The sequence below is a fragment of the Neofelis nebulosa genome, chromosome 18, assembly GCF_028018385.1.
Source record: "Neofelis nebulosa isolate mNeoNeb1 chromosome 18, mNeoNeb1.pri, whole genome shotgun sequence".
NCBI classification, from domain to species: domain Eukaryota; kingdom Metazoa; phylum Chordata; class Mammalia; order Carnivora; family Felidae; genus Neofelis; species Neofelis nebulosa.
In genome coordinates this window covers 40043193-40065901 of record NC_080799.1, presented here as the reverse complement: position 1 = coordinate 40065901, position 22709 = coordinate 40043193, and the positions used below count along the sequence as shown (strand labels likewise).

Sequence of the window (22709 nt, the reverse complement as noted above, 5' to 3'; positions counted from 1 at the left end):
CATTGAAGAACAAGTTGAAATTGAGCCAGGATTAGGGCAGTTGAGGAAGAAAGATGTGACCAAAGGCCTAGAGGTATAACGATGCCTTCTGTCTTTAAGGCATCAGTTTAGCTGGATCCTAGAGTATGTAAGCGACTATGTGAAGGGAAGGAAGAAGTACCAGAGAGAGTTGCCCAAGAGTTAGGAAGTGGAACCTGACAAAAGAAGCCATCATTAGTTTTAATAAATAAGAAGACACATGTAGATTTTGATATAAAGCCTGGATATGCTATGGGTTCAATAAAACTATTACTACTGCTATTGTTTCTATTACTATTATCATCATTAATATTTTTTTACTAGGACACAGATAATTCTCCAGCTGAGGCATACTATGAATTTATAGAAGATAATTATATACTTTGACAATTAATTTCCTAAATTTTGTGCCTCCTTTTCCCAAATCATATTCTTTCACTTCATGTGGTTACATTCTTCTCATCATGAAGATCTCATTTCCATTGCTGCTTCCTTGGCAAAGTCTTCCCCACCATCCCTGACCGAGATCTGACTTTCCCCCTGGACTGTAGGCACTAAGAGGATAGTGCTTGGCATAAAAGAGGGGCTTGATAAATAATAATAAACTTTCATACAAACCTCCAGTTATAAAATGAATGTCATGGGATAAAAAGTACCTTGTAGGGAATATAGTCAAAAGTATTATAATAACTTTTTATGGTGACAGGTGGTAACTAAACTTATTGTGGTGAGCATTTTATAATTGTCAAATCACTATGTTGTATACCTGAAACTAATAAAATATTGTATTTCAACTACAATAATAATAATAATAACAATAATAATAGTAAACAACTTTTAAATGGCATTGACTTTGTGCCAGGCATAATACTAAATAAGTGCCTTACAAATACTAACTTCCAATACCTCAATCTGTTGAGATAGGCACTATATTATTCTCATTTTATAGTTGAAGAAGTTGAGACAAAGAAAAGTTAAGTGACTTGATCAAGGTCACAAAGCTGGTAGGTAGCAGAGTCATGGATGATTGGGATGGATGGATGGATGAAAGGAAGGAAAGAAGAAAGGACAGATAAATGACCACTGTTAACACCATCCTTACAACTTCACAGCTGTGTATACTTTCAGGCTTCTCCAGATGCAAATCTCTCTTTCCGCTATTTTAGAACCACTCTCTATTTTCAGACGCTCTAATTTATCAACACCAGTGGGCTCACCAAATATGAAGATTGGAAAAAAAAAAAAAAACCTCCATCATATTAAGCTATTAAGAGGGGCACCTGGGTGGCTCAGTTGGTTAAGTGTCCGACTTTGGGCTCAGTTGGGTAAGCGTCCAACTTCTGCTCAGGTCATGATCTCATGGTTCATGAGTTTGAGCCCCGCATTGGTCACTGTGCTGATGCTCAGAGCCTTGGAGCCTGCTTCAAATTCTCTATCTCCCTCTCTGTCTCTGCCCTTCCTCCGGTCATGTTCTGTCTTTCTCTGTCCCTCAAATAAATGTTAAAAAAATTTTTTTTAAAAAAAAGCTATTAAGAACGGGAGAATATTTTCCAAACATATATCTGTGAATACTGTTTATAATTAAACTCTGAAACTTGTGAGTTCCATTGAATCTGAGCACACACTGTGTGACTACTTGAGAGAAATAATAGAACACTAGAACAGGATTCTAGAATCCTGCAAACCAATCCCACCTCTGCTACTTCCATGTCACCCAGAGTGGGAACAGGTCAGAATCAACTCTCTGGGGTATAGGGTGCCATGTAACTCTCTCATATCTATTAGTAAGTCTTTGTGATTAGAGATGACCTCTCCCCCAACCCACTGAATTACATGAGATTATAATGGCCATCTGCAGTTTGAGTGATATTTGGTTTTGATATTTAAATATTAATGGACATGGATCTTACTCCTTCTGATTGGGAGATGATAGCCATGTTTCTGAAATTGATTATTGATAGGACACCTTGAATCACAGTCACTTTGAGTGTTAGCCACCATGGGATTGACCATTATAGAATCCTAGAGTTCTAGAGTTGAAAAGAGAGTTTGTCTCTTTTTGCCTAACTCCAGGCAATAATATCTCTGAAAGATTGGCCTCTCATCTTTCCTTGAACACATCCTATAGCATAGGGCTCACTGTAGAAGGTACATGCATAGCAGACCTGTTGTAAACTTGGTATCCAATTGCCCAGTTCAAATCCAGGCTCTGCTACCTTAATGCATACTTTGTGCAAGTATGACTTACTTGAACGTCTGAGCCTTGGTTTCCTCTTCTCAAACAGAGAAAATAGTAATACCTTCCTAATCGGAGTGTGAAAGAATTAAATGAAAATATATTGAAAGACTTGATCTTAATCCTTTTCATCATCACTACCATCATCATTGTAAAATACACTGTTTCATCAAAAGCCTCTTTTAGAGGTTAGCCAGATAGGACGATGACAAGACAGGTTAAGGCACAATACGAGAGTACGTTCCTTGATACTCAAGTCTCCCCCTCTCTTCTTCCCTAGGAAACTGCTCAAAGAACTCATGCCAGTGGGACTTACAGCTTCCTTGATCAGGCTCAGCATTCAGTAAGTGCGACCGCTTTTGAACCTTCATTACATAAATACATCTATTTCTTTGATCGTGTTTGCAATGAAAAGCTCTCTTCTGTAGGCCTGAAGTTCCCACAAACACTGTGCTGCCTGCCTGTGTCTTTCTTTTCTGCTCTACTGCATTGGATTCAGAGGTGAGAGGATGATGTGCCAGGCAGAACCCCCACAAGGAACACAGGCAATGTTTGTGCACATTGGGGGATTAACCCTACCACTGCTGGCTGGAGGTTAAATTAAAATGTGCTTTTCTTGTCTATTTGTTCCCTAAGCTTTTCTCATTAGGAGATATCTTGTCCCTCTCTCCCAGCTGCATGACCCTGCAAAGTAGAAAGAAATGCCAGCAAAAACAGATCAGTAAGTGAGACCACATATTTCTTGAGGCATTTAAGAACAATTCATTTTGCACCAGAATACAATTCCTACTATATAAAAATTACTGCAGAAAAAGAAATTCTGTACTTTTAAGATGCTGGGGTACATTTCAGAAATTTCATTTGTTTTTAGCAAGTAAGCACTTTCTGCCGTCTGCCGTTCTCATTGTGCACAAGGACTTTATTTCTGGTGAAGCCAGCAGTATTTTCTCCGGTTTCCCCGACTCTCCTTTATTATGAGACGCTAGCATTTGAGGTGTTGGTGTTGGTGCACGGGACATCAGCTCTCCTCTGCAGTAGTTCTGCTGGCGGAGAACAATCTGTCATAATTTAACCACAAATATCAAAGTTTTAAAAGGCTAACTAAAGGAAATATTTAGTTTTTTCAAGATGCAGCTTCCTTGGTAAGGTTTCAGAATTTTACAAAAAATACATTCTACTTCTGAGATGGGTGGCGTATAATTTGATACATCAAATATCATAAAGGGGCAGGTGGAATCAGAGACTGTGGGACTCCAGGCCTGGAAGAGGCTGATCAAAGGGAATTCTTTTGCCCTCAGTGGTAACGCATGACTCCCCTTTTTGCTATGGAATTTGCATATGTGAATGGTAGAAGGAGGAGGAGGCAGAAAGAAATAAAAAGATGGTGTATTTGCTGTTTGCAATATCAGAGTGACTCAGTGTGACCCTGATCAGCTAAAGCTTGTATCACACAGGAGATTAGACCCACAGCTTTTGTTCCTAATAATAAAGGAAATTTCGTGTCTAATTCCCTACATGCCACATCTATCTTTCATTGCCTTTGAAGTTCAGGCTACAGCGTTTTCTGAAAACTGCGAGGTTTTGTAAGTGGAAAGGAGAGGCTGTTTGGCATGAAGTCTGTTTGGTGTAAAGTTAAATATGCATGTTACTTTATCTTCTTCTGTTTCAAGCAATATCCTTGCTTTCCTTCTTTGTGGTGCTGGAGCAGGCAAGGTAGAGATGGAGGAGGAAGGTTTCAGGATGTGTTTTCAGATTATGTGTGACCCTCCTGCCTTTCTCTCTACCTTCTCAACAGGATACAAATTACTGCTTCTCAGAAAGGAATTCATGTTCCATCCCTGGATTGGGGCTGAAATTTCTAACCTAGGGGAGGCTCTGGTCCCCGAGATAATTAGTACAGCGTTGTAAGGAGCTCATGTTAATTTGTCTTTGGGTATGGTATTTCCATATCTACGATTGCAGTCTAAAGAGAAAAAAAAAAATTATTAATTTGCTGCTCTACACCAGTGTGTAGATATCTGATAATTTAAGAAAAAATAAAAAAGGAAGAAATGGAAAAACTCCTCACTGGGGATATTTAGAGCAGCTGCCCAATTTCTGTGTACCTAATAGATTTCGATGCTTACCTTGTGGTCCTAGCTTCCCTGGAGCATTGAACCTCAATCAACATCTGGGGCCAAGAGGTCATGTCCCCTACAACAGAGATTGAGTTCTGGGAGGTTGCTTCATGGTCAAGAAAGCAGATGGCCTGACGTCGACATTGGCTATGTGTCTGGGTGTTGGGTTCGCCTCACCAGTAACATTGCTGCTTAGGAAACTGCCCCTCATGGGATTTTACTGGGAGCAACAGTCCTGGTTTGAGAATTTGCACACATCTAACATTGTGCCCGCACTGTTGTGACTATCCTATGGTGGTCTGAGTTAGGGTTTTGAGGTCTCTGTTGGCTTTAGAAAATCAATGTTCATTTACTACTTCCAAAGTCTGGTTATCTTTCATTGTTTATTCTTTTCCAGAATGTTCCATCTGCATTGGTGCCCTTTGGCACAGATTGGCTGATGTATATGATACAAAGCTGTTTTGCACATTCTGATGTCTTTGTAGGATTGTCGGTCTCCACATCCCTTTGTGATCTGTATACACAAAGGAGAGCCACAGCAGTCTGGTGGTTGTAGGGTCACTGGTTGAACTTCAGCTTCAGAGTAATTTCTTAGAAGTTTTTTTTATGTATTTATTTATTTAAAAGTTTATTTATTTATTTTTAGAGAGAGAAACAGAGAGAGGGAGAATCCCAAGCAAGCTCCATGCTATCAGCATGAAGTCTTGCACGGGACTTGATCCCACAAACTGTGGGATAATGACCTGAGCTGAAATCAAGAGTCAGACACTTAACTGACTGAACCACCCAGGCGCCCCTAATTTCCTACAACTTTTAAATTTAAGTTCCAGTGGAAGCCTTCCTTAGATCTCTATTTCCTGCCAGATTATACTTCCCTTGGCACGCTATGTCAGAATTATAATTAATTAACCAAAGATTAATTTAATGTTATCCTTTTGTCCAGTGCTATCCAAAAGAACTCTATGTCATGGTAGGAATCTTCTTTATCTTTGCTGTCCAGTATGGTAACCAGTAGCCAGATATGGCCACTGAGCGCTTGAAATGTGGCTATTGTACCCAATGAACTAAGTTTATCATTTTGTTTATTTTTAGTTATTTTAAATTTAAACAGTGTCATGTGGCTAGTAATAATCTATCACATTGGATGGGGCAGCTCGAGACTGGAGGCCCTGTCAATACAGGGGGCCTGTTCTGAAATTTGCATCCTTGCATTCATGCTGATACTTAGCTGATAAATACCAGTGTGGACATTGGTTGGTGAACTGCTGCTGTCCCAAGGTCCCTAAGCACCTTTATTCCCTGCGATTCCATGTGCATGATGCCCGTACATGAACCCTTGATCCTGAACGAAAGAGTTAATGACCCTCAAATGTCACATATTGTGTTTGTTCTCACTGGTTGGTGTCTGTCATACACTGGTTATTAGAGCATATAACCTCTGATTATAGCCACAACATCTACTGAAGTATTGTCTGTAATAGGTAATCAGTACTTGCTGGACATAGCTATGGGTGAGCACATGGGGGGATGAATAGATGGATAGACACATCTCACCTTCTGATGGAGCATTATGTAAGTGGGAGAAACAGAATTGAGTCTAGACAGTAGACCCATCTGGATCTCCATGATGGCTGCCTTTTGCCTTGTACTTCCTACTCTAATTCTTGTTTAAAGCTCTGACTTCTGCTTTGTCAAGGCCTAAATAGGCCTAGAGCAACAGACTCCAAATCTGTGAGTGAATTCCAGTGTCCTGTGCAGCACAAATTGCTGTACATCTTCACTTCTTTTTTTTTAATTTGTTTTAATGTTTATTTTATTTTTTGAGAGAGAGAGAGAGAGAGAGAAAGAGTGTGAGTAGGGGAGGGGCAGAGAGAGAGAGGGAGACACAGAATCCGAAGCAGGCTCCAGGCTCCAAGCCATCAGCACAGAGCCCAATGTGGGGTGGAACTCACAAGCTGTGAGATCATGACCTGAGCTGAAGTCAGACGCTCAACGGACTGAGCTACCCATGTGCTTCACATCTTCAGTTACTTCTGCTGTCACTTTGGACTCCAAATGCTTAACACTGACATCAGACCACACCCTATGCTCTCGCCTCTGGATGCTACTCTGTCCCCAGGTACCCCAGTCCCAAGCTTCAGTCACCACCGATTTTGTCTTGCTCTTCACACAGCACCAGAGGAGTGAGGCTTTGATCTGGACCTTCTGGAACCCCTAATTCCATTCCCTCTTTTGGTGTATCACTCTAGGTGCTACTTCCTCAAGTGGCTGTGGTTTTAATGCCCAAAGCCACCATCCCCTGGACTCCATCCTACATGTTAGAGGACTACTATTCCCCAAGCATGAATATCATCTAGTTACTTGTTCAGTTAGCTAAGTTTGTCTCTAACATTCTGCCTTCTCTCTGAGAATCCCTAGATAACATATTTCCACCAAGCATGTTGATCTCTTGACTTGCAAATGTGTTTACTTCCTGACTTCAAAATTTGTCACCTGTGGTCTTACCAGCCAAAGTAACCCTTCCTTATTCTTATTGTACACTTTGGTATATATCTCAGTTAAGACCCTCCTGTTGAATATGTGTACTTTAATTCCTTGATTCCCCTTGTAGGATAAAGAAAATACTAAGCCTGTTTTCATTGTAGACGTGTGACCCCGTGATATTTTTAGAATCTGGACTAGGTGGAGCAAGCAAAGAGTAGAACAGCCTGAGGGTGAACTGGAAAAGAGAGTAATGATTATCTTCAGGAAGTGGTTAAAAGTCAGCATGTTGGCTAGAAATGGGGTGGTCAGCCTTCAGCTGAATACAGGAGGGAGAGGAAGCAAGAGCATGAGCAATGTAAGAACATTAATTTAAATGATGGCCAGGCCTGGGGTGGGTTTCGTGCCAGTTGGTTTAGAGTCTCATGGTGTAGAGGGCACACCAAAAGACACTCTCTTCTGACCTTCCCATGTGCTCTGACACTTGACCACCCACCGCCACACATCCATATTCACACATTCCATCTGTGTATCTCTTGTCTGTCGTAAGCTGCTGCATAGCCAACTCGGTAAAATCCTTCCTGTTCCTCCTCGCTTCCCTCTTCTACAAAGGGAATAAGGAACTTGGGATCTTTTTGATTTAATGAGTATATGAGACTGTGAAGCAAGAGAGTATAGGCAGATAAATAAAAAAAGAAAAATAATTTTCTTTCACTCCCTTATTGTTAGAACAGAGGAAGATTTAAAAAAATGAAAGTTACAAGGAAACTGTGTATGGTTATTGGATTTCAGGACCATGGATAAAAAATAGAGAAGCCCTGGGGCTCCTGGGTGGTTCAGTTGGTTAAATGTCTGAATCTTGATTTCGGCTCATGTCATGATCTCACATTTCAGGTTTATGAGTTCAAGCATTGGGCTCTATGTTGATGGTGCAGAACCTGCTTGGGGTTCCCTCTCTCTGCCCCTTCCCTACTTGTTCTCTTTGTCTCTACAAAATAAATAAACTTAAAAAAAAAAAAAAGAGAGAGAGAGAAGGGGCACCTGGGTGGCTCAGTCTGTTAAGGGCCTGACTCTCGATTTTGGCTCAGGTCATGATTTCACAGTTTATGGGATCGAGCCCCATGTCGGGCTTCGGTGCTGACAGCATGTGGAGCCTACTTGGGATTCTCTCTCTCCTTCTGTTTCTATCCCTCCCTTGCTTGTGCTCTCTAAACAAACAAACAAACAAACAAACAAACTTTAAAAAAAAAGAGCCTGAAGTCGCACCCACTATCTGCCTCGTTATTCTCCATCATTTCACCCAGCTCAAGTATTCCAAAGCACTCCTTACATGCTCTAATTATTGTATTTATTGCTTCTGCATTTCCTGCCTCCTCCAGTTGTACTAGAGGATCTCTGAAGGCATGATGTGTCTCTGTCTTGCTTACCACTCTATCCCTGACACCCGCAAAAGTGGCAAGTGCACATAGACAAAGAATTAATTCTTTTTTTTTTAGTTTATTTATTTTCAGAGACAGAGTGTGAGCAAGTAGGGGAGAGGCAGAGGGAAAGAAAGAGAGAACCCCAAAGCAGGCTCTGCACTGTCAGCACAGGGCCCGATGGGGGGCTTGAACCCAGAAACCATGAGATCATGAGCCAAAGTCAGACACTTAACTGACTGAGCCACCCAGGAGCCCTGAGACAATGATTTCTTGAGTTGCATCGATTATTGCTGTGAAAGATGATCACTTTTTGCATTTTGAAACCATTCTTTTGTCATCCATAACCCCTCACAGTCCTCCCTTACCATACTTTCCAATCTAGATCAATCTTTGAAATATCAAGAGTCAGGCTAATGGCCTGACTTTATGACCACGTGATCCTTTTTTTAAAAGTTTATTTATTTATTTTGAAGTGGGGGAGGAGCAGAGAGAGAGAGACAGAGAGAATCCTAAGCAGGCTCCATACTGTCAGCATGGGTGACAGCATGAGTGTCCACGTGGGGCCCAACCCAGGAGCCATGAGATCATGACCTGAGCTGAAGTTGCATGCTTAACCAGCTGAGCCACCCAGGTGCCCCTTTGTGGAGTGACCACGTGATCCTTAACACATTGACCAATCTGACTTAGCTTTCTTTGTTAAATAATCATAATAACAGTAAGGAATTTAACTGGAATAGTGTGTAACTAAGACCCCTTCCGATTTGGAATTTAGTGAATAAACAAGAAAGACAGAAATGAGGCCACAGGAGAGAAGATTGAAGGGAAGTATCTGAGCCAGGCAGAGAGTGATGAGTTATGGCCAGCAGTGGCTCCTCCCAGCCCCCAATCCGTGGGCAAAAATGAACATATTGTCTTCTGGGCAAGAAAGTGAGTATAATAAACTGACGTTGATACGGTTTGATCCACATCCGTTGGTTGCATTATAGGGTGAAAGGAAATGAAAGCACATCTGCTTGTGGCCTCTTCTGCTGGAGCACCTAAGAGTTGAAATCTCTCTTCACCCTGATAATTCATCACTTCCCAATAGAATGACCTAAGGAGAACAACAAAACAATGACTTGGGGTTTCTGCTAAATCCCTTCACTTAAGCTAAAGATTAGATCTACTTGCTGTTTCTACCCTGCACTGTAATGCGAGGTGAACCTGTAGCAACAGCTGGAAATTGCAAAGGACAGATAAAAACAAGAATGGCTGGTTAATAAGTTATAGAAACAAGGAATTTGGTTTTTCTAAATGAAGGATGCTACAGATTTCTTTTTAGAAGCTCCACAGAAAAAAAGATAGACTTTCTCCTAGTGCTGACAGCCGGAATATATTTTTTTAAGCATGTGGCTAATTTCTTTAGAATTCAGGCAGTTATTTTCACAGATGAAGATTCTTGCCTCAGAAAGTGCCAACCCCAACTGTGTGCTGGGCATACAGTCAGAGGTAAATAAATGGTAACAATGAGAACTATTCAGAGCAATTACATAACTGAGAAATAATCTTCTGCTGGGCTGCCTGTGTATGCATGAGCTTTGGTGAATCCAGTCACTCATTGGACTTCAGTGTCTGTATTTAAGAAGGATAAATTATCTTGAAAAACTGTATTGTGGAACGTTCCAGCTCAGGGTGCCATGACATTGATATTTAAGTTAACATCCTTACCCTGGTAACGTTATCATTCATTTGTTCACTTACAAGTAAGTTTGAATAAATTATCATGTTGAATCTTTGCTGAGAGTGAGGACGTTAAAATGAATGGGGCCCCAAATTTATGGTAAAGTTATAAAATAAAATTTAAAGTAAATAAAACAACCCAAGCTGTGTTGGTTATCATGGATTAGCCAGTCATAGACAGGAGTATATGTTGGGCTCAGAATCCAAGGATATATGATGTAGGAGAGGTCCAAGAGTCATCCCTCTCACATGTAAATTCTTCTCCATATTCTCAGGTCAGGGTTTTCCTCTCAGAGCTGGCTGGCCTTCCTTACCCTTCCCTAAAGTACAGTGCCCTTGTGGGGTGCTTCCTCCCCCAGCAATGACCATTTACACTCCACAGGGCCAGACTCTCCCCACCAAGTCCATAAACCTGCACTCTGTGCAGAATCAATGCCCATTTACAGCTGCTAATGCATTAATAACAGAAACGTCCCTGGCCGTGACCTACCTGAGTCATTACACACTAATCATCGGAGGCAATTTCAAGCAGATTGACTAGTGATCGGTGTCCTCCTGGCGTCCAGGCAGGAGGACACACGGCTGCCTTCACAGCCCCTGAGCAGATGGTCTGAGAGCGTAATCGCACGCTACAGCCGGTGCGGGTCTGGCTCGGGAAGGGGAATCTCCATGTCTTGCATGCAAAGCTGTGCTCCCTCACCCAGGGCTCTGCTCCAAGTGCCCGTCTTTCATTTTAGAACAGAATCCAAACTCTCCTCTAAAGACATTGAGGAAACAAGGTTTACCTGTGCCTGAACTGTTCTAGCATGTGCTACTGCCCTGAGGCTGGTTTAATCCTTTTCCCACATTTCCACGTTATCCTTCTCCAGATATGTGCTCCAAAGCTGTCGTCATCATGGGCTTGTGATTTGGTGTTATCATTTCTGTTATAATTTCTTCCCTTGATTTTTAGCTTGGGCTTTCTTTTTTTGATCTTGCTCTAACATTCCCTACGATCATAATTCTAAGGGCTATACAGTGTATCATCAGGGTGATGTCTTGCTCCTTTACTATGGAATATCTAGGACATTTCTGCTCTTTTCACTAACACCATTATTACCAGAGTTAATCACTCAGGATCTGTAGAGTTTTGTTCCTTAGGGTAACTTACTAAAGATAAATACCCCTGAGAGGAATTGTACAGTCAAAGGATATAAGCATCTTTATGACTTTGGATGCGTATCGCTAAATCGCTTTTCAAAATGGACTGTGTTGATTTATAGCCTTTGTCTTTTGGGCTTTCTCCTCTTAGCTGCCTATGTTTTAGTTGCCTTGAATGAGGATTCAGAGTAATTGGGGTTAGAAATTTGAATCATACAGACTCTTTACCTTCAAGGAACTCACAGAAGAGAGGGAGAAGCCAGATTACAAAAATAATTGCTCGGTGAACTGTTAAAGCCTTAAGGAAGAAGGAACTTCAGAATCCATGGATTTTGGCACAAGACATTCTTTCTGAAACCAGTGGAGTTCTGGAATCTCTCTCTCTGATGCTATTTCTTGACAAGAGTTTTGTGAGTTTGGAAATCAGGTGTCTGCTGGCTCTCAAGTCTTAGATACCATTGTTTTACCCATAAATTCAGGTATAAGAACTTGTTAATCAGTCTATTTTTATGGACCATCCACTCCAGTACACATTGAAAAATTTTTTGGCAGAAGTTCACAAACGTTGTGCACTGCTAAAACAAATAAGCTGCAAGTTTTTGGGCCGTGTGCCCAATAAACCCATTGGGTCACAGCTAGTAGTTCATTGAGATCATGATAAAGGAAGCTGGGGTCTTAGAAAAGCACAAGACATTAAGACAAACAAAGAGAGATTCTAATCTTGGCTCCCTTTTTACCACTTCTGCAAACTTGGGAAATTTACTTAACCTTTCCCAGCCCCAATTTCCTGTTCTGTAATGAAGATGACCATGGCAACCCACAGGTTTCTTGTAAAGATTTAAAAAAGAAAAAAAAAACCCTCCTTTTTGCAGGCGGAGGGTTGTTTTTGGGAAAAGCCCTTTGGGGTGGAAAGTGGGACTTTGAGAACATAACTTTGCCAGTGATTGATTCAGCAAAAGGTAGTAGCGAAAGTAACGCTCCGTTTTAGTTAGAGAAGACCTTGTTCTGCTTCTGGTGGGGAAGAAGAGAGGAGAGGGAGTAAGCATAAAGACCCAGCCTGATGGTAGCTGCGTGAAGGGCGGGGACCCAGAGGCAGCTCAGTTCTACAGTTCAATAGAAAGGAAGCTGTTACTACAGTAACTACTGTTACTACAGTTCAGTTTGAAGCCCTTTTGCCTTGTTGTAACTTAACCCCTCTCTCTGCCCCACGCCCCTATCCCCACAAGAATAAAATTAACCTCTTCCTTCAAAACTGTTAAAATGTTTTCAAGAGTGAGCTTTTAATGGAAGTTCTGGGAAGTGCTGAGTGCCTGCCTAAGACCATGCAGTGGAAAACAGGTGTTGTCTTCTGCAGTTGTGAAGATAAACTGCTAATGTGTTGGAAAGCTGCTCATGGGCCTGGCCATGGGCTAAGCATTTTGCGTGCATTCCCTCGTTTTATCCTCACAATGACCTAGTAAGATAGGTCTTGCTAATTACTGCTGTCTTACAGATGGGAACGCTGGCCCTTGTGTGGATTGCTCAGAGTCAGATGGCTTGTAAGACTTGGAGCTGGGTTTCTGCTGTAGGGGCCACACCTCTGACTACTGCACTGACCTCTTTCTGTATGCCTGACCCTGGGTCAGAAGTGCCCATGGGACTGTACATTTCATCAAGGAAATAGCGGCAAGGAATTTTGGCTTCACAGGGATTTGCGGAGGGTGATGTCTAAAAATCGCCTCTAATGTCTAGCTTGTATTTATAAGTTTACTTCTCTAAAAAGTAGATTAAATGGATGACTGGTACCAATAAGGAGAAACAATTCTAGAGAGTTCTCATGCCACGTCCTCTTCTCTGTGCAAGAAAGACTGAAACATTCTCCGTGGTTACCAGGGACTGTGTATCACACAAGATTCTTGTTAGTACAGGCAAAGTGGAGAGTCACTGAGAGCCACAGCCCTGAGTTTCCTGATGCTCAACATGCCTGTAGCCTCACGATTGTTTGACATTCCCTCAAGGTTTTCAGTGGGCTTTATCTGAAGTTTCATCCTGAGGAATAAAACAAAAAGCACAGATGTAGGACTAACAGGCAAAGAACTGAATTGTGCCTTTGAGATATATACATTATAAATATATATATATATATATATATACATATATATATATATATATATAGTGCCTTTGAGATATATACATTATATATGTGTGTGTGTCTACATATATATGTGAGTTTTCACATTAATTTTAATACATATTTTAATAAGGAATTTTGGAGATGGGGTAGTAAAAGGATTGTAACTATTTCAGTCTAGAGTAAAAAAAAAAAAAAGACCTTATTATTCCGAGCACATGGTCCTACCACTGCATGGTGGTGGCTGGCACAGATTGCAAGCTTCTTTTCGAAGGCACACTCTGCACACGTTTGAAGAGCCTGCAGGTGCCACACCTGCACCAATCCTCACTGTGCTGAGCTCAAAGTCATCGGCAGTACTTGTCAAGCCCTCTATTCCCCCTGCGAGAGTTTTGATCAGAGATGTCGTCACAGGTGAGGAATCAGACCTGGCCTACCATTCCTGTGACTCTCTTCCTCGTATCTTTTCTGTAGGAATTGCTCTCTGTCTGTATCAAGCAGGTGGCTGAGGCTTTCATTCACTCAACACATACACAAGAAATGCTCTTCTTTGCCAGGCATGGTTCTAGCTGCTGGGGACACAGTGGGAAACAAGACAATAACCAAGTTTCCCAAGCCCATGGGCTTAAATTCTCTGACAGTTTCGCAAATAAATGTATAATTATAAATCGTAGGCAGTACTGTGACATAAACACTCAGCGCGCTATGAGAGTTGTACAGAGTATAGTAATTTAATCTGGGTGATCAAAGAATTGCTATTAAAGTTGGGAAATTCTAGGGAAGAGTCTCTGGGCTGTGGCAAGACATTTGGGGCTTATGAAGAAGTAAAAGAAGGTGTGGTTAGAGCAGAGTGCTGGGACAGTGTTAAAAGAGCTGGCGGGGAGAGATATTCATCAGAGGGCAGATTTTAGATTTTACCACAAGTGCCATGGGAAACCATCAAAGGATCAGAAAAAAATAAGAACCATGATTATATTTATGGTTTTAAAAGTATTACTCTAGCTATTATACTGAAGAAGGCTTGGATGCAGGCCAAGTGGAAGCAAGAACAGTTAAGAGCTGTATTGAAATAGTCTGGGAAGGTGGGATGGTATTGGCTTGACATGGGATTGTAAGTATGGGGATGGAAAGAAGTTCAAGGATCTTATCTGTGTCTCCATCCATCCATCCACTCACCCACCTATCATATCTTCCACCATCATCATCATCACCATCTCTTGAACATTGTGTAAAATCCAGTCATTTGCTCAATTCTTTATTGTATCAGTGGCCATCACCAGTATATTCTAAGTTCTGCAGAAATCATGAAGATGGTTTTGTTTTGTTTTTGTTTTTTGTTTGGTTTTTCTTTTTTGTCCTAGGAATGGCTAAATTGTTTCTTTTTCCCCTGTTAGAGTTTGCTTGGAGGTAGTCCTGTTGGCTTCTGCATTCCTCTATGCTGCTGTCACCAGTTTTACCTCAGATGACACCGTTTGCTTTTACATAAGTTTTTCATGCATTGAAGTCTGACAGTTTTAATAGTTCTGTCACCCGTGTTACAACTGGCTGCTGAAAAGATACGAGTGATGCCTGCGGGAGATAGGGCCATCTCAGCGGTTTGTGTAACACCAATGGGGTGTGAGGTAACAGGAAAATAATTAGTTTAGTTAGATGTAAATGGAAGACAAATGAAGACACCACTAATTTGTGGATGCCTGGGAGCTGGGGTGGCCTGCTTCGTTTAAGATTTAAGGAAGAATAATTGAATCAATAGCTATGAAAATGAAAGCCATATTAGGAGACTTTCATGCAACATATAAGGCGGGAAAAGCTAAATTCAATCAACGTGCATTTACTAAGTGCTTCTTATGTACCTGTCACTGTGTGACGCATTTTAGCCAAACTAAAGGGGATAAATAATTGCAAGACATAAATAAGGCTTTACATTCTCTGTGGGAAGTCCAGATATCAGAACATATGAATGCTTCAAGCGTATATTAGAAAGACTGAGTAGCAGTTGTAAGCTACATTAATAGGCAATGCTCTTAGGGACAGCAGGAATAACATTGAATGTAAAACACATTAGTGACTCTGTGACTATGCTTAATTTACTTAACCTCTCTGAACATCAGTTCTCTCCTTTATAAAATGTCTGTATCACAGCATAGATTGCCATTCCATCTTCATATATGCACATGTACACATGTGAGTGTACCCACACACGGATGCTGGTCAGGGCTTCTCAGAGCTGCATTGGTGGTGTTGGGGCTGGATGGTAGCTGCAGAAAATGCTCTACACTATACTATTTTGGTGAATTAAATGGAACGTTCCAGATGTTCAGAGAAGAGTAAGACAGCATAAAGCATGTAATGGACTGGAACAGTATATCATTGTTGGAAAACATATGCCCACTTTTTTCTATAAAATTGGAGAACATATGCAAGTCAGTATATTAGCTGCATCTTACCAAGCATGGACCATCTTAGTAGATATTAGTGTCATTTGAAACCATGCTAAAAGTATTCAGTGTATTTCATTATTGATCCCAATGCCATGCGTTGATATTCTCAAGGTTCTAACATCTCTTTCCTATGGTATGTTCTTGTATCTTGTGGTAAGCTGTTTTCTGCATCCAATACTTCTCATTTGTTGGTTTGTTTTGTCTTAAGATTTCTCCATTTCTAGTCTGTTTTTTATTCACTGTCTTTTTGTTAATCTCCCTCTTTACTTTTTTATTCACTGTCTTTTTGTTAATCTCCCTCTTTACCATCATAACTTCTCTCTTGTCTCGCAATCTTTTATATCATATATCTAATTTTTCATAATTTTTCAGTTTTGATTTTTCAGAGTCATTTTCATGGAATGGTTCAGTCATTTCCTACCCATCTGAAAACTCTTAAAATTGAATTAAAAACATCAGAAAGAGATACAGATATTTTTTTATGTCGTGTTAAAAACCACCTCAACATTCCCCAAGTGGAGTTACTTACTCTAAAACCCCACATCACCAAATGGAGACTTAATTATAGCTTCAGCTCTCCCAGAAGTGGAATCCTAAGCCAGTCAATTGGGAATCACCTGAGTAGCAACAGTTGGGTCCTCTGCCTGATAGACCCTGCCATCCCCAAAGGAAAGCAACCTTGCCATAACCTTGCCTTCTTTGCATATTTTAACTTCCTTGTTCCAGTTTCCTTCTGTCAGCCTGTAAAAGTCTTTCGTTTTTAATAGCTCCTCAGAGCTCCTTTCTATCTGCTACATTGCAGACTGCCCAATTCATGAATTGTTGAATAAAGCCAGTAAGATCTTTAAAATGTATTCAAGGATGCCTAGGTGGCTCAGTTGGTTGAGCATCCAACTTTGGCTCAGGTCATGGTTTTGTGGTCCTTGAGTTCGAGCCCCACATTGGGCTCTGTGCTGATAGCTCAGAGCCTGGAGCCTGCTTCAGATTCTCTCTCTCTCTCTCTCTCTCTCTCTCTCTCTCTCTCTGCTCTGGTGTCTCCCTCTCTCTCTCTACTTATCCCCACTCTCAGTCTGTCTGTCTGTCTCTCTCTCTCAGAGATAAATAAACATAAAAAAATTTAAAAATTAAAAAAATTAGGGGCGCCTGGGTGGCTCAATCAGTTAAGCATCCGACTTCAGCTCAGGTCATGATCTCATTGTCCATGAGTTCAAGCCCCGCATCGGGCTCTGTGCTGACAGCTCAAAGCGTGGAGCCTGCTTTGGATTCTGTGTCTCCCTCTCTCTGTAACCCTCCCCCATTCATGCTCTGCCTCTCTCTGTCTCAAAAAAATAAAATTTTAAAAATTTTTTAAAAAATTTAAAAAAAATTAAAAAATCAAATGTGTTCACCTGAATTTTGCTTTTTAACAATTTCATTAAGTTTAAGGTGACACATACTTAAATTTATATCTCATAGGCATTATAACTTGGTTTTTAAAACATAAATGAGTACTTAGAAACCTCTAGTTTTTCTAATAATACTATACTTAGAAATCTCTAGTTTTTCTAAAATAAGAATTTCTAAAATAATACTGTTTTATTTTCTAAAATAATACTAATTTCTAAAATAATGCTACATATAGTTTTATTATTTATCAGTTAATAGAAAAGTGATTTTTCATATCACTAGATGGTTTTCTACTTCCTCATTTGCTGGAGAAATAAAAGAAAGCCACCTTATGCTAACCCTTAAAAAGGACATAACTACTTAATACCCTGAGGGCTTTAGAACAATTAAAATGAATTAAAATTACTTTATTTTTAGAGTGGGCAAGTAGGAAATGGAATGGTTAGACTCAGAAGGATTTTTCTAGAGATAGATTTTACTGGCTGAATACATTTGCCTTGATTAAAGAAGGAAGTAAGAACTTGGAGAGGAAATCCAAGTAATACTATATAAGGTTATTGAGAAATATTGGCTAGTGGTGCTGAGAAAGATAAGGACATTGGTTGGCTATAAGAAAAGTAGTTTTATTAAAAGTCAACTGAAGATACCAGAATGGTCATTATATACTGATAAATAAGACTCAACATCCCATGGATTTAGGCACCCTTGAATCTCTGTGTGTGGACTGGGTCACAGGGAGTGTTTTGTCTAAGCTCGGTGAAGTAAAACTCTAGATAGAGGGCAGGCAGATATATTTTTCTTGCTTGCCATTTCGGATTAGTAAAGGCTCCCTGTTGTTTTGTTGAGAAGATTGCATCTGAGCTCAGCAGGAAAGCCCTGTGATTGATTAGCAATGTCTTCCAGGGGTATAGGAATGGAGGAGTGGTGGTAGCACCTGTGCCAAGTCTTACTATTCTCCTCTAGACAGGACAACACTTTACCTTGTGGTCAGAGAGGGGAAGCTATGTGCTTCTGGAGACTGTGTCTACTTGACCTGGTGAATAATATTAAGACGATTTTGTTTCACAGTACTGTCAGGCAAGAGGGGAGGAGTGCCATCCTAGAGGCTCAGGAGTAAGGTTACATTTCAGTTGGGGATACCCATTAGTATTTCTAACCAAATTCTTTTTCTACACAGTGGTTTAATTGCCGGGAAAATTGCTTAGGGAATACTATTTGATGGGATGTAATCAATTTTTGCTATTGGGTTCTGCTACAGATTACACTTTTAAACACACAGGGCATACTGGGAGACTTGGTTCCATTAATTTTAGGGCAAGGCAACTCAGAATGGCATACAATGGCTTTGAGGTTGGTCTTCTCATTTTTGAATTTGTATGAGCCCCAGGTGGAAGGTTTTGGCACTGTGTGCTGCTGTATCTTTCATGCATCTGTCTAAGCAGATGCTTTATCAGAGAAGAGAGCCAGCAGAGGGAGGAAGTTGTAGAAATGTGCTGTTGGTAACGTACCTGGGGAGAGCAACGTTTCCTTAACCAACCCTATTAATCGTTGTAAAAATATAGAACAAATGAAAATAAATAAAAATGAAAACTATGTCATAAAAATATGTAAACTGCTTTCCAATATTTTATATATCTATCATTACTACATGTGCATTGATTGGCTTTCCAGGTGTACAATAAGCATAAGTGGTGGGTAAGAGAAGCAGTGAACCAGGGGATGGGAGCTGATGAACATAGAATCAAGCCACCATCTTTGAAGCCAGCCCCTGACAGTTGGCAGCTTCTTGACCTCCTGAGCTTTGGTTTTCTCATCTGGAAAATGGATCAACAAATCAGAAGTCTCAATAACTGTTATGTATACCTAGTCCTATTTGAATATGAGGACATTGTGACTCAGAGAAGTCAAGACCCACAGGTAGTAAGTATCAGAGCTAGATTAGATGTTCCGAATGATACCTGAAGAAGTGCATCATGACATGCACAGAGGACTGGATTTATTACCAATGGTGCTTCAAATCCCACCTCATCCTACACTCTCTGTAAGATCTTTGGCAATATCAAACTTCCCTCAGCCTCAGTCTTCTCAGCTATGAGAGCTCTAAGAATCTTTAAAGATCTGTCATTTGAAAATCAAATGACATGGTACATGTGGCAAGATTTCACAACAGAACATACCATGCAAATATAGGGTATATGCAATATTTGCAAGACCAGATGTGTAGCTACAAGAGAAAGTCAAAGAGAATGTGGAAGTCCTTTAGCCTGGGAGTGAAAATGATCTGTAATGAATTATTTCAAAGTTGCTTGGAGCCTAGTCATTTATACCATATTTGATAAATATCAGATTCAATAAATATCATTTATTGAAAGTCTGCTATGTGCAAATCCCTGCTCTAGTTTTTGTTTACGATGAAGTGCAGCTTACAACAAAATCCCTATCCTAAAAGACCTGAAAATTGCATTGAAAAGAGCAGTTTTCAATCTGACCCACTTTGTTTTGAAACCTAAAAAGTTGAGAGCCTTTCTTATTACTCAACAATTTCTTTCCTTGGGGATATTCTAGAAATGCTTTATATTTACATATGTTCTGAGCCCTCTGGCATATTGATATCCCTTTCTCTTGCTCTCCAAAATACCAAGGAAGGATGACCCTGATGCTGATGCCAAGTGTTGTTCTTACTCTGCCCTACCAACAGGGATGGTTTCTGAGAAGTGGATCTAGGGTGAGGGATATGAATCACTGCCATTTTTTTCAAAAGTCAAGATTGTGTACCAGGGTCATCCAACCTGAAGCAAACCCAAAATGTGAGCAAATGATAGAATGAGGTTATAAATATGTGTTGTGGGCCAAGAGAGTCAAGATCATAAAGGAGTTGAAGTATGTGAATTGGTGAAAACAAGTGACTCAGAAATAAGCCTATAAGCAGAGTACTTACCAGACACCACTTTCCTGCCTGCAGTCAAGCAGAGGCAGATGTGTAGGCTAAAGGGACACATGCTGTAAAGCAGCCAGTGCCGTTTATTGTTTCTATTTTTCCTGTAATAAATGTCATAGGGAGGAGTAAACAATCATTTCGTACCATGCCTCTTTGCAAGACCATCTCTTTTGAAAAGTGTTTCAAAGTAACAATAGCAGAGAACAACACAGAGGAAGCATCCTGTTTTTGAGTAACCCTACAGACATATCTTTTATGTCTCCATGGGAGGCCAACATTTCTTGGGTACCAGCTAGTACGTATAAGGAAGGCACGGTGCACTTATGTCCCCATTCATGCCAACTACTTACATGGGTAGCATTTTCTAATTTGTTAGCAAAACAAGATTTTGATTCTTACACTTTTGGGGTTTTTTTTGCTCTATGAGGTATGGGCAACACTAGACATTTAAAATAAATTTTTTAACGTTTATTTATTTTTGAGAGACAGAGTGCAAGCTGGGGAGGGTCACAGAGAGGGAGACACAGAATCCGAAGCAGGCTCCAGGCTCTGAGCTGTCAGCACAGAACCTGATGCAGGACTCCAACCCACAACTTGTGAGATCATGACCCGAGCCGAAGTCAGAGGCTTAACTGACTGAGCCACCCAGGCACCCCAACACTAGACATTTTTTATCCAAAAAGTATATATTCTATATATCTGTTACCTTTGGGTTCTATTATCTATCAGTGACAATAACAGAATTTCTTCATTTGCTATGAACCATAATATTTCATGAAAATCCTATTATCTACAACCCCTCATTTGAATGCCTTCCCACTCCAATACATGTGAAATTATATGATATTTTTCTTTGATTTATTTCACTTAGCATAATACTCTCTAGGTCCATCCATATTGTCACAATTGGCAAGATCTCATCCTTTTTAATAGCCGCATAACATTCCACTGTGTGTGTGTGTGTGTATGTATATGTATATATTTATATATGTGTATATATATGCACATATATGTATATATGTATGTATACACATATATATACATACATATACATACACACACATATCATACCTTCCTTATCCATTCATCTATTGACGAACTCTTAGTTTGCTTCCATATCTTGACTGTTTTAAATAATACAGTAAACATAGGAGTGCATATATCTTTTCAAATTAGTGTTTGTGTAACTATGAGATTTTAAAGAGATGTTATCAAAATTACCTATTTTTTTTATACCATGTTATTACTTTGGCATCTTACCATCCTTTAAAGTTTATTAAGGTACTGTCCATGGCAATCCCTGAAACTATGTACTAGAAAATCAGATTATAGATCCCAAAACAAAAAGTGCAGAGGTGTGCCTAGGTAGAAATCTGAATTTTTAACAGGCACATAGCATGATTTTTATTAATATTAATGTTTGAAAACTATAGCCTCATACAAATAAAGACTAATTCTCATACAATGAACGTTGGGACCAAAAAGTTTGTTAAACTTGGTTACTGGATGAAATTTAAGTTCTTGCATTTTCTAAAGAATACTTTAAAGGTTAAAAATTCCCAATAGATAATACCTAGCTATGTAATTCCAGTTTTATTCCTCTTTCAAGACAAGATAGAACCCAAGAGACCTGACAACATTAATTCTTCTCCAAAGAACTAACTTTTCAAAGATGGTGTCCATTACTGTCATTTATGTTTATTTTTGAGAGCACAGAACATTTCCAACCATATAGAAAATTATTAGAAAACATTTAACATTTGATTTTGAGGTAGGTACATTTGCTTCATTGAATGAGTCAAGAACTAATTCTCACAACTTAACAGGAGGAAGAAGGAAGATCAACTGGGAAGGATGGTGTGTGGGGCCATAGCTCTGACACACTGGCATGGTCACAGAATGGGGTAATACCTGCTTATGTAGGAGCCTGGGGCCAATTTATCTGATTAAATAGAAGCGTCAGGAGTAGAAGGGAATATAACTAGAAATGTGTGTGTGTGCAGGAAAAGACTATGGAAAAATTAAATCCGTTTATTCCTTAATGTTTTATTAAGTGCCTCCTCTGTGTCAGGTCCTGTGCTTCTAGAAGGCAGACTTGAGAGGGTGACCAGATATCCCAAATTTCCCAAAAGAAGGGTTTCTTGAGAGGTGGGACTTTCATTCTAAAACTATATAAGTTAGGGTGATTCAATTCCACCTGACTCAAAGAAGTGCTAACCAATGTGATGGAAGTTATAGGCCCTACCCTAACTCATGACCTAAATTATGAGCAGGAGCACGTCAAGAAAGAGGGGCATTCAAGGGAGAATGAGCAGCATCTTTGTGGGATGTGCGGCAGAACAACCATGAGAAAATCCAGAAGGAAAGAAGGCAAGGAGTAGACAGAAAGTGGTACAAAATCAAGTTGCAGCTGAGGAACGTCCACCTTCGTTAGGGCATTTTAGGGAGGGCATGTATTAGCTTCCTACTGCTGATGAAACCAATTATCACAAACACAAGGGCTTCAAATAACATGCATTTATTATCTTACAGTTCTGGAGGTCAGAAATAGAAATGGGTCTCAGTGGGCTGAAATCAAGGTGCCCATCAGGCTGTGTTCTAGCTGCTAGAGGCTGCCTGTATTCTTTGGCTCCTGGCCCTCTTCCATGTATAAAGCCAGCAATGGTGGGTTGAATCTTTTTCACATAAAATAATTCCGACAC

General features: G+C 40.1%; 1 protein-coding gene across 26 annotated transcripts in view; it reads left to right on the top strand.

The window, feature by feature from the left end:
- The window catches only part of RBFOX1 (RNA binding fox-1 homolog 1), a 2070746-nt gene that overhangs the window by 856746 nt on the left and 1191291 nt on the right, over positions 1 to 22709 (top strand). For 23 of the 26 annotated variants that reach the window (XM_058711264.1, XM_058711259.1, XM_058711245.1 and 20 more), the window contains one exon: positions 2535 to 2597. In XM_058711264.1, the coding sequence (XP_058567247.1) occupies positions 2535 to 2597 (63 nt within the window). Of the gene's footprint in view, positions 1 to 2534; positions 2598 to 2682; positions 2756 to 22709 lie in introns of all 26 variants that reach the window. The other 3 variants (XM_058711267.1, XM_058711266.1, XM_058711265.1) reach the window with 1 other exon arrangement.